This window comes from Pomacea canaliculata, linkage group LG2, assembly GCF_003073045.1.
Source record: "Pomacea canaliculata isolate SZHN2017 linkage group LG2, ASM307304v1, whole genome shotgun sequence".
NCBI classification, from domain to species: Eukaryota; Metazoa; Mollusca; class Gastropoda; order Architaenioglossa; family Ampullariidae; genus Pomacea; species Pomacea canaliculata.
In genome coordinates this window covers 344,029-356,545 of record NC_037591.1, presented here as the reverse complement: position 1 = coordinate 356,545, position 12,517 = coordinate 344,029, and the positions used below count along the sequence as shown (strand labels likewise).

Sequence of the window (12,517 nt, the reverse complement as noted above, 5' to 3'; positions counted from 1 at the left end):
TAGTGACAGGTAACAGACAGCCACAAATGCAGCAGACCTACGCTAGAGATGTGGGGAAAAGGCTATTTTTAAGTGTACAACGTGGGCAAGATTGTTGTGAAACACATTTTGTCTTTTTTTTTCACAGGCCTGGCAGTACTTAGGCACTTCCCAAGCAGAGAACGAACAGGAACCTGCTGCAATAGCAGCACTGACACAGTAAGTAACATACTGAAGACTAACTGTACTGACAGTCAGCTCATTTAATACAGACCAACTTGACGGGCAATATTTTGAACAATAGTGCTGGTTTGAAGTATAGCCTATTTCAGTATTTATACCTATTAACCTATAATACAACCATCTGTGATATACTGTTTTAAAGAGCATTTTTTAAAACATTTAATGGTGTAATTTTTAAGAAATATTGTCTCGAAAGAGTGGGGATAGGGCTGTAGTGTGGGTTTACACATCTGTTCTTTTCTCTAGAAATGACGTAACTTTTCTCTAGAAATGATGTAACACACGCAAGAGCTGATGAGAACTAGTCTCGCGATAGCTGTGAAGCGTCATTGGTTGTGGTGTGTCATGTGACTGACCAACTGAATGCATGTTGCTCTTGGAAGATCTAGATGCAAGCTCAGTGCTTTTCGCTAGAGACTTTTGGGAAGAAGACATCAAAATGAATTCGCAGTTCAAGTCTGCGCAATCTCGTGTTCTACCATTAGCCTCAGATGACAAAAAATCTTGAGGAAATAAGGACACAACCCAAGAGAGTGATTTAAGCCCGCACAGACCCTACGTGTACCAGGAGAGCAACTTTCCACCTACATAACAACGGGACGGACAGGTTGCTCTAGCCACCGGAATCGGCACTGATGATGATCGTGTGAGGAACGTCAGGCCTACTGGCGACCTTTCAAGGTGCACGGTGCACGGGAACAATTCATGTGAGGAATCGTCCCATCCGTCTTCTTTGTACCTCTCTCGTCGCGTACCGGACAACAGAAGACCAACGTCTTAGAACACTAGTTCTTCTGCGGCGCGACAAGAGAGTTCTCCATATGGCGATATCCATAGGACATGTTCTCCATACGGCAATAGCCATTGGACGAGTTCTTCATACGGCGGTAGCCTTTGGGTGAAAACAAGTGACAGAGTGTGTGTATGTCCTGCAGAGACTAAGACTCCACACAGCAAAGGCACTTGGACAGAGCTAAGTGGCGTGTGCATGAGAATCGTACGGAAAGAGTGCTTGTGCAGTGTTGTGTGACAGTTAAGGATAGATTTGACTCACTAGTTATCTAGATTAGGATTAAGGAGTGTAGTTAGGTAAACGGGACGACCTAGGTAATTAGCCAAGTTAGGGAATCAGCTTCTTTACAACCTTGCATGTTCTTTTCGTATTCCCTTTTATCAGTTGGTAATTTTAATAATCTTGTCGTTGATTAATAATTTCTTAAATATACTAAATTGCCTCTTGTTGTTATTTGGGGTTATGCATGCTGGGGGCTCAGCAAGCTAATTAGAAAGTGTAGATCAGCAATTTAGTATAGGCGCATGCGGGAAATGTGGACGTGATTTTGTGGAGGTATCGACAGTGTGTTGGACAGGGTGACAGAAATCATACCCCCTACCAAATCCACGGACTCCCACCCCAGAGTTTACAACAAATATAGTTTTTGTTTTCTTTTTCTAAATTAAAACAAAAGACAATAAAATTTATTTACACAATAAATACAAACATAAAAAGCAAAACAATGAAATATTTTATTAGAATATACATTAAATGTCAAATATTACGATTGTCAGTTTTGGTTGTTGGAGTACAAATCCATGTCAAATTGAGAAAATGGCAAACGTCTCAAACATGACTCTTGACTCAATGCCTACTTTCAAATATAACAAACACCTGATTTGCCGACTATTTTTAGCTCCTTAAGGGAAGTAATCCATAGTAGAACAATTCTTAGAGGTACCAACAGTTTGTTCCCTGATTTATTCATTTATTTATGCACAGCAGGATGTGTTTTGTAACACTACCCTGTTCATGTTACAGTGCGGGAAACAGGCACTGGTTGTAAAGAAAGTTCACTTTCAAGGATGCGAAGCATAAGGAAAGAGTTCATAATGACCTTTTAGGCCACAACACGCCTTTTTTTGTTAAACATATTTTATGTTGTTTTTATTGGTTTACATTGTTAGTGCTGTTGTTTTTATATTACCTGGGGGAGTCTTCTTTTTCACCCTTTAAATATAATATGAGTATCTCTTGCCGTGATATAAGCCTTAGTTGCTGGCAAGGTGTAAAACTCCAGCAACTAACCATCCCAAGGGGAAGTCTGATCCCAGGCCTTATGATCCTCCTTGCAGTAGTGACCAGTAAAGTCTTCTACCACTGTGCTTCCAGGCAGTTTTGCTATATACACATTTGTTTTTATATTTTATTTGTGTAACACTATCTAGCATACATCAACTTTCTTAAAATTGGACTTGGAATGGACCCCTGCTTTGTTTTATCTTTTTCAGATGTTTAAAGCTACAAGTAGATAATCTGACTGCATGGCAGAGCCTGGCAGTGAGCTACACAAATGAATCTTTGGGATCTTATGCATGTCATGCCCTGAAATCCTGGCTGAAGCACAACCCAAAGTATACTCACCTTATTTCAAGTCAGCTTCCAGAAAAGCCTGTGACATCTTCCTTCATGACTTCGTAAGTAGCTTGTGTTCTGTTTTCTTTACAAAATTACTACATTCATTACAGGATATGATCATTAGGGTATTGACTCTACACTTGGCTGGCACAAAGTGTTATGCTTAAACACACACCTACAAACTTTCAGCAAAAACTGTCGAAGTGTCACAAGTTGCTACATATTGCACTTCTCTATTGGTGCCTGCTATCAGATTGATGTCATCTGCAGTGTGTAGGTTGCAGACTGGCCTTCCACCAATGGAAATGTGATGGTCGTAGAGGGTTTCCAGTATGATTTCTCCAAAAAGACAGATGATTGAAGAGCCCTTGATGAACACTGACTATCATGTGAAAAATGTTTCCATTTGGTTATTCAGCAGTACTGCACTCACTAAGCTCTTAAACAGCACTTCATTGACTTAGACGAGACCTTCTTTGATGTTAAATTTTTGTATCACATGCCATAGCCCCCATGTGACAGTCTGTCAAAAACGTTTTTAAAGTGTATGAAGTTGTAATAGAGGTCCTACTGATGCTGAAGATGCTTCTCTATCAGAATGTAGCAGATGAAGATTTGCTCAGGGTCGATAACAAGCCTGTTCTTCTGCAGGCAGTTTCTCATTGGTGGTGCTGATGCAGTTTTGTATTTTCAGGAAAGAGTATGATGAGGTCCTGGAATTGTACCTGCAGGCAGCCAGGTTGATGCCAAGTGACAGTGTTGATGCTGATGTGCAGGTGACAGCAGTTTGTTTTGTTTTTTGTTTTTTGTTGGTTTTTTTTGTCATGAAAAATTTGCATTGATAATATTTGGGAAATTGGCCTCTAATGTTTGTCAAGATGTGTTCTTTTGAATGTCACAGCAAGATGCAATAGACGCCATTAGACAATTTTACAAAAATGCTGTCAGTCAAATTGTAAAAGAGCAGCATGAGACATATAAGACATGGTGCGTGGGGCAGTAGACTGAAAGAAATGGCATGTGGGGCAGTGGACAAGTTGTGTACTGTAAGACATGGCATGTGGAAGATGGAGCACAACCTTTCCTTTGTCTCCCCTGAGGAATGAGGTACCTGTGTGGGCAGTATGAGTTTTCCAGCCACAAGCTCAAGCAGGTTTTGAACAAACAACTTTCTGCATCACGTAGTCCATCATTGGTACTGCATCTCTTTTACATTTTTCTATTCATCCTCGTGCCAGTACTAACTGACAATGTCAGCATGTACATACATAACTTCATTTCATTTATTATTTTTTTTTCTTTACTCAGTGCAACTTAGGCGTTCTGTTCAACCTCAGTGGGGAATATGACAAAGCAGTAGACTGTTTCACCGCAGCACTTCAAGTCAGACCCAAGGTATAGTTTATTTTATAATCACAGCTGCACTTCAAGTTAGATTTAAGGTACAGATTCAAGATTCTTTAATAATCTGTCACTCTCTAAAGGGTATTAAGATGTTCAAATATATATATACACACACACATACAGATTTACACACATTCCTGTACAATATCTCTCACTCTCACCTACACACACAAACATTTCACTGGTTGGTTTAGAACAGCTAATCAGTTAAAAACTAATTTGCAGTATCACTCATTCTTTCCTTCTAATGTATTCCTGCATATGTAATCAAATAATTCAAAGCATATAAACATATCTAAACAGTAGATTAGCATTTTTGACGTTTCTTCCCTTCTCATTCTTACCTGAGTCACAGATGCATAGACATATCCATGCATTTATATATATAAATGTTTAATCTATCTCTCTCTAACACACACATTAATTCTAAATCACCATTTTAGTAATAACTTTAAAAATTGAACTAGTGAGGGTCTTTTTATTGCTTGAAGTTAATAATGAATGGAACTTATAAGCTTTAGATTTGTGGGCAGAGTAAGATGATAAATTATTTTTACATTGGTCAGCAAATTTTTACAATTAAATAGATAATGAAATTCATTCCCTACATCATCAGTGTTACAGCATCTACAAAGCCTTTCATTTCTAGGGATATCTGTTTACATTTATTCACTAGAAAACGGTTATTCAATGACCTAAATTTTATTGAAGGTAAGATAATCATGAGGAGGAGGTATTTTTAAATAAGATTCTAGTGAGAAGGTACTTTTGATATTCTATAATTTGAGCATATTTTTTGGAGTCCAGTTCTCCTAACCAACTCTGGATATACTAGTCCTGAAGGGAACTGTCTATTTTCTCACCTGATGTATTTATGCTTTTCTGGTTTATGCATATTCCACTTAAGCCACTCTTGCAGGGTTGTCTGGACAGTATTTATTCAACTTGACAATGATATTTCTTTCATGTTAATTTAGAAGCATTTCATATACAACATTTGGTAGTTTATTACAGTTATGGTAAAAACACGGCATGTGCACATGATCCATTAAGAACATAACCTTGCTTTTAGGCTACAAAGTCTGATGGAAGTTCACTACTGTTTGGCATTAAACACATGCTTAACATGCTTTTCTAGGTTTGCGTCAGTAAATGACTGATGTTGTGGTCCATTTACTGCCGTATACTGGCATCGTTCCACATCACATTGATGTCCAGCCAGCTACCTGTTCGTTATTATAGGACATAGATGAACAAGTAGGTCTGACAAAGGAAGCTAAGAAAATATCAAAAGCACAAGTGTAGGGAACATTTGAGTGTTGTTGCTGAATGCAGTTAAGCTTGACTGTAAAAGTAAAGGACATCTTCAAACCATATTTAGGTCATTCAGGGAGTTAGGTGCTAAAGACCAAACTTTTCTCAAGACCCAGCTTTATGTGAGGGTGGCTACCATGTCCTTTCCTTTTCTCCCTCTTACCTTCCCCCAACATTCCTTAGAGTTAGGTGCCCTTTTTTGACAGCCTGCTTGACTGTGGAAAGTTTGCTAGGTCTCATGGGTATTGAACCAGCAGCTGGGTTCAAATGCCAGTGCTGTTACTACTTGGTGATCAGCTGCCTAACCTCAGCTAAAGAAGAAAACCGAAGCTTCTGAGTAAAACCTGAGACAGTACCAAAGTGGTTGCCACATGTTACTGGACAGTAAAGGCTTGCTGTTTGCTTGAGGACAGCAGCGCTGTCAGTGAAAAGGCAGCCATTGCCGTCTTTGATGACTGCGGTCTTGTGTTGACCTGTCTTGGTGAGGGCCTTTAATAGTTGGGAGGCCATTTTGCTGTCACGCGGTGCCATTCCCTCCTTTATGGTCTGGCACTGCCCCTCACTCCGGTTCTCCTTAGCTACCATCAGCCCTTTCCTGCTGGCAAAATTCGCTGTTGTGCAATTGAAAGCCATTTGTAAATCTTCTTTATCATTGCACACATTGTCCAACTTTCTACTCACTGATGATTGCCTACTCGCTGTTCAGACTTAACACAGCATTCACCTGTACGATGCATTTTCACCTGCTTTCGTAGCATGGGTTCAGCCATTGAAACATACCTAGGTCATATTTGCTGTCCATGACAGCTTATTATTAGCTTGGGCATTTTGTTATTGTTACAGGGTGTTCTGTGGAATAGGGTTGCTACAGCATCATTGCTTGTTTTTACAGGATGCTCTGCTTTGGAATAAACTTGGTGCAACACTCGCCAATGGCAACCGCAGCGAGGAAGCTGTTGATGCATATCACAGTGCACTTCAGCTGTCTCCAGGCTTCATTCGATCACGCTACAACCTGGGTATTGCATGCATTAACCTGGGAGCCTACAAGTAAGTACTTATCTTTAGTTTTCTTAGGAACATCTACCATATTAGATCTGTAGCTCTTAACAGCAGATTGAATGCCAGTTTTATAATGTGTCGTCTGTTCATATCTGTAGTACATTAAACAACTATTTCACCTTAGAAAAGACTATTCTTACCTTAAATCTCTGATTTATTATTTTGTTGCACTGAAAAATATCTTAATGATAGCCACTACTTTCTCAAAAATGACAATCACACGCTAGCAGTCCCTACTACATGCACTATTATATAAACACCTATGTAAACAATGATAAAATAAATAAATGCATCCACACACTATAAACAAACACACAGGTGTATGCATATCCACACAGGCATGCACAGAGTACATCAGTTGCACACTTACATTACACACATCTGCATACCAAGTTTGAGATGCAGCTAACATTCCATTCTCAGGCAGGAGGGTGTGGCCTGGATGTCATTGCTTGACCTCAGACAGCATTTGATGAAATACACCATCAGCTAAGCCTTGATCATACATATCCTACATAAATTGTGCTAGGTATAGATTGTGCGGAGAGAGAGCAAATGGCAGCTTATAGTGTGTGTGTGTGGGGGGGGTATTTGGCTCAGTGGCTAAAATGCCTGTCACTGTGACTGTGAGAATCAGGTGACATCCTTTTGTATATCTACTCAGACATACCTCTCTCTGGATATATTTACAAAGCTAACTGTTGGAGATGGTCTCCGTTTCTTCCATTATGTTTGTATGCGATGTTGTTTACGAAGAGAGTCACATGTTCACATACCTAACAGGCTGTTGTGTGATGTACCTCACCTCTGTTTCCTTCAAGTATTGTATACACCTGTGTGTGTGTGTGTGTAAGTAAAGTGCTTTTAGCTTGGCTGATAATGGGTAAAGAAGCTAAATAAATGTGCTTTTTTATTATTATTATTATTACTAGCCACCTGTTGGAGTTGGAGTTTCTGCTTTTGAGTGGCACTGCAGTATAGGACAAGTGATTTAATGAAAATGTCATTATACTCTTGATCACTGCCCCAGAAAATGGGTCTATGATGACCATAACATGCCTGGTTTTGTTTTCACTAGTTTTTCCTTCAGCTGTTTGGAGTATTGATTGCTTCTTCTAAACTTAACATTTCCTTCCCTTAATAGATAACCTTTATTTGTTTAAAACATATTCCTTTAAGTATATTAAATGCTAGTAATCATTGCTTGCCATTTTGAAAGTAGTATTTCAGACCATGCAAGACAAATATTCAATTAAAACTCCGTTTGGTTTAATGCATGCTAGTAACCTGAAACTTCAGCCAGAGAGATTAAATCACTTGACTCATTTTGGTTAATTGGTACAAAAAAATAGTCACTTAACAAAACAGTCCTATCTCATCCAAAGCAGACTTGGAAAAGAACAGTAGAGAGAGAAAGAACGTGGGAACCACCTGGGCCCACCCAAGGGGTCTGCCCAAAACTGGGACCGCTGGCAAGGTGTTGGTGCGGCCCTATGCTCCTCGAGGAATAACAAGGAATAAACTAAACTAACAAAACAGACCAGAAGAAAAAGTGTTTAGTGCATGTCTATGACAGATAAATATGCTATGTGTAGCCATATCTTTAGTCCTATCAATTAGTGGCCACCAGCAATTCTGTTGTAATACAGTGGCAAAAAGTAGGGAACTAAATGATGGTGTAGGTTCAATTTTTGTTAAAAGATTTTTTAAATTCATTTGTAAAGTTAAAAAAAAATGCATCTATAAATCTTTCTGGTCAGAAAACAAGCAGATGAAGTTTAGTGCATGTGCAAGACAGACAAATGATGTGTAGCCATGTGACTGGTTTTTTGTTGGTTTTTTTTTTTTTTTGGTTTTCTGTGCCTATGATTGAGATTTATCTAATTTTGCAAATATGACCTTATTGAACTTCGTAACAAACTTTTCGCAGCAAGTACCTTTAGAAATTTTGCTGCGTGAAATTTTAGAGTATGCCTAAGTAATAACTTAAAAACATTAAAGTCTGCACTATCTTTAACACACCTTTGTTTTATGAATGTTATAGTGTAACTCATATTATCTGATTGTCTGGATATTTGTATGTTGTTTGGTTTGTCTGTCTTTCCAACTTTTAGTTTTTTACAATTGATTTTCTGTGTCCATATTCATTTTACCATGATCATTAATTTGCACATATGTGTGTGTGTTTGCACATGTGTGTGTGTGTGCATGGGTGGTTGCATGCACAGAGAGGCAGTGGAACATTTTCTGACAGCTCTCAACATGCAGCAGAGAAGCAGGGGTCCGTCAGGCCAGCAGACACAGATGTCCAAGAACATTTGGAGCACCATGCGAATGACGCTGTCTTTGATGGGTCGCTCTGACCTGTATTCTGCATGTGAATCTATGGATGTTGGTGCTCTTAATGAAGAATTTGGAATGAATCAGTGACTTTTACAGAACATGGGTCTCCATGTTCAAGGTGTATATCATTTTCCTGAGGAATGTTTTCAGAGAAACTATACTTCATATATGCCAAGTTGTGGTTTGTTGGAAATGGACCTTGTTTTCTTGGTGGATGAAGCTTTAACACCTGCTCCCAAATGTAATCAATACCTGTGCCAGATGCCCATGGATTCACTTGATGATGAACAGTTTAATCATTTGGAGAAGCTTCCAGGGATTCTCAAAAAGATTTTTTCCTAACCTGCCATCCTTAGGCAAATTTGGAAAGCTTTTTTGGTTGTTTGGTATATTTAGTTATATCAGATTTGTGTCACATGCCATAGCACAGAAGATACAAATCAGTTTTCACCAGATCAGAGTCTGGCTGGCTTCATACTTAGTTGCAACTGATTCAGTCTTATATATTCTGAGAATAGAGACATTTTCACATTTTCTGATGTACTGACACATGCACATGTAAGCAACCATGGACTGTGTGTGAGTGGGGGCATGGGAAGGGTGGTTAGAGAGAGATGTATAGAAATATTAAGAGGTCACCATGGACTAAGCATGTGTGATAGGGCACGTTACATAGGAAGGGTGGTAGGAGAGAGATGTGTATAAATATTAGAGATCATCTTTTTGTGAATAGGAAATGTATCCGTTGTGCTGTGTACAGGTATGAAGAATCACTAACACAGGGCAGTGAAGACTAAAATTATGTAGTGGCCACACTGAAATAGAATGTCTTTCGGATGCTATTTTGTATACAGCCCAAATGAAGCTTCATATGAAACCTACATGAAGTTCTGCTGGAGACATGAAAAGTGGTCTTGGGGAATGATTATTATGATTATTAAACTAAACCTTTCTCAAGTATGCCATTGATTTTTGGGTGTCAGTAACTGCTTTCTACACACTGAAAAAAAATACTCCAGGATATTTGTTGATGTTGCAGCTTTAAGATAAATGGTGAAGTATTACACCATTATACACTAGTGACTTGGTGAAAGGCCATGAGGTGTGATCCTTCTCCTAGAGAGAGTGCAGTAGAGATAGGGTTAGTGAAAGAAATTCCTACTTCCATGTCCCTGCAATGACATATCAGGGGTAATTTTTGCTTTCCTGTCTCTGCAGTGATATGTCGGTAGTATTTCCTGCTTCTAATAATAATAAATGAAAGATTTGTATAGTGCATACTCACACTGGTAAGGAGCATGCTCTTAGTTCTTAAAACAAGAATGAAACATGGACAACATGGGCAGCATATGAGGAATGAAAGAATAAACAACAGTTCTGATGACAAATAGAAGACAAATCTGGAAAAAGCAAAGAGGAACCAAGTAACAGGAACTGAGAAAATCATGATTCTGCAGAAAAAGACGAGTAGGAAAGTACCAATAAGCGTGAAGGGAGGGAAAAGGAGTTAGCATTGTGTGCACTATGTTAGCAGTAATGCTCAAGGAAGAGGTACGTTTTCAGTGCACATTTGAAGGATTCAGTTGTAGGTAGGTGACAGATATGGAAAGGGAGAGAGTTCCATTGTTTTGCTGCATGATAACTAAACATCCTGTGGCCATATGTTGTTCTGGTGACAGGAACAGTTATGTGAAAGTCATCAGATGAAGACTGTAGTTTTCTGGCTGGGATGTAAGGGAAGAGCAGTTCAGAGAAATAATCAGGGCAGGAGCCAGCAGAAAAATTAAAACACAGCACGGACAGTTTGTACTGGATGCCAGAACGGATGGGAAGCCAGTGTAGAAAACAAAAGAGAGGAGTGGCGCAGTCCCATTTCCTAGCTCTAAGCACCAGACATGCAGCAGAGTTCTGTTCTTTCTGAAATCTCAGAATGAGGTGAGAGGGGCAGGCTGCAAGTAACGAGTTGCATTATTTAAGCTAGAAAGAACAAATACAGACAAGAATGTGGGTAGCACACAGAATGTGATGGATGGCGCTGATCTTACGAAGCTCATAATAGGCAGACTAACAGCAGTAACTTGTCTATCATAATCAACTGACAGTCGTGACTTGTCTATCACAATAGGTAGACAGCTTTAATTTGTTTATCACAACAGGCAGTCTGACAGACAGCTGTAACTTGTCTATCATAATAAACTGACAGCTGTGACTTGTCCATCACATTAGACAGACTGTCAGACAGCTGTAACTTGTTTATCACAACAGGCAGACTGACAGCTGTAACTTGTTTAGCAAGTCATGTCTGCAGTGATAATGAATACCAGGTTCCTGATGGAGGAATAAAAAGTGATATTGGTTTTGCCCACCTTGATGTGATTGGGCAGACTGATGAGCGAAGGTTGATTTCTTCTTCTAGAGCATAGGAGGGCTTCCATATTATCATCATTTAGATTAAGCTTGTTTTTTTAACCATCCGGTCCTTGATGTCACTAATACAGGCTTCTATGGTGCTAGTAGGAGAATGAGACTCAAACGGTGGAGTGGAGCTGTACAGTTGCCTGTCATCAGTATGTGATTGATGAGAAACCTGGTGATACTGGATGCATGATGAAATGGTTTTATGTACAAAATAAACAGAATCGGGCCGAGTACTGAGCCTTGAAGGACCCCACAGGAGAGTGGAGCAGGGCAAGATGCTTGATTACCAATGACTGTTGGTGAGATATTCCATACGAAGGAGCGGAGAATAGTTCATAGTGTCGAATACAAGTCCAGTAGATTTAAGGCAGAAACATCACTGCTGTCAAGGGCAGTTAATATGTCTGTGGTTACTTTAGAGTAGTTTGGGTACTGTGAAAAGGTCTATATGCCAACTGAGCATAGGGGATAAGATGGTGCTATTGTAAGTAGACACAGAGCTGTATGAAATCTACTTTCTCCATGATCTTGGAAAGAATAGACAAGTTGGAAACAAGTTGGCTGTGGTTACTCAACACATTGACGTCAAGCATGGACTTCTTAGCAAGTGGCCTCACTAGGGCACTTTTAGACAAAGATGGGAACATATCGGTTGACAAACGTCTCTTCCCCTGTAATGACATGTTAGTAGCAATTTCTACTTCTCTGCTTCTGCAATGACATGTCAGCAGACGTGAAACCAATCGTGGATACTCAGAAGGTTTATTTATTTTTATCATGTCCCCATTGCCTCTAAATCATTATTTCTCTTGCAGAGCTGATGTGCTAAGTGTTTTAAGTATGGTTTAAGGATTGCAGTGCCAAGGCCAAGTGTCCATATGTTTACATGCTGGCCTGCTCTGTCAATTAAAGTCTTGCCTCGGGTCTTAAGGTGTGTTTATAATGCTTGTCACCTCTGTTCAAGCCTGATATGTATTTTTTGTCTATTTTTTTTATCATGTCCTCCTGCAAAGGCTTGTTTTAAATAAATGCTTGTCACCTTGGTGTCACTTGTAACAACTTGAGGTTTTCTCTGTAATATTTAATTTGTTCTGACTCCCTTCAGGCAGAAAATAACACCCGCACACACATACACGAATCTAAATGTTGAGTGCTGTCTTCAATGCTAGAAATATACTATGGTCAGGAAAAGCAAATCCATCAGATGCTTGGTAGTGGCGCTTCCGTTTATTATGTTTTGCTCATGCCACTCATCCCTCCCTTCCACTGATGTTAAAATAAACTCTGCAAATGCACTGTAAGAGAACTTGCTTCAAGTTGCCATGCAGCCATTGTACTCAT

The 12,517-nt window shown here is 39.4% G+C and overlaps 1 protein-coding gene across 1 annotated transcript in view; it reads left to right on the top strand.

Moving 5' to 3' along the window:
• The window catches only part of LOC112556429 (peroxisomal targeting signal 1 receptor-like), a 28,352-nt gene extending 16,114 nt beyond the window's left edge, over positions 1–12,238 (top strand). Inside the window, exons 11-16 of the mRNA XM_025225431.1 lie at positions 128–198; positions 2,509–2,694; positions 3,330–3,411; positions 3,944–4,030; positions 6,246–6,403; positions 8,644–12,238. Of these exons, the coding sequence (XP_025081216.1) occupies positions 128–198; positions 2,509–2,694; positions 3,330–3,411; positions 3,944–4,030; positions 6,246–6,403; positions 8,644–8,845 (786 nt within the window). The 3' untranslated portion in view covers positions 8,846–12,238. The remainder of the gene's footprint in view (positions 1–127; positions 199–2,508; positions 2,695–3,329; positions 3,412–3,943; positions 4,031–6,245; positions 6,404–8,643) is intronic.
• The last annotated feature ends 279 nt before the right edge of the window (positions 12,239–12,517 follow it).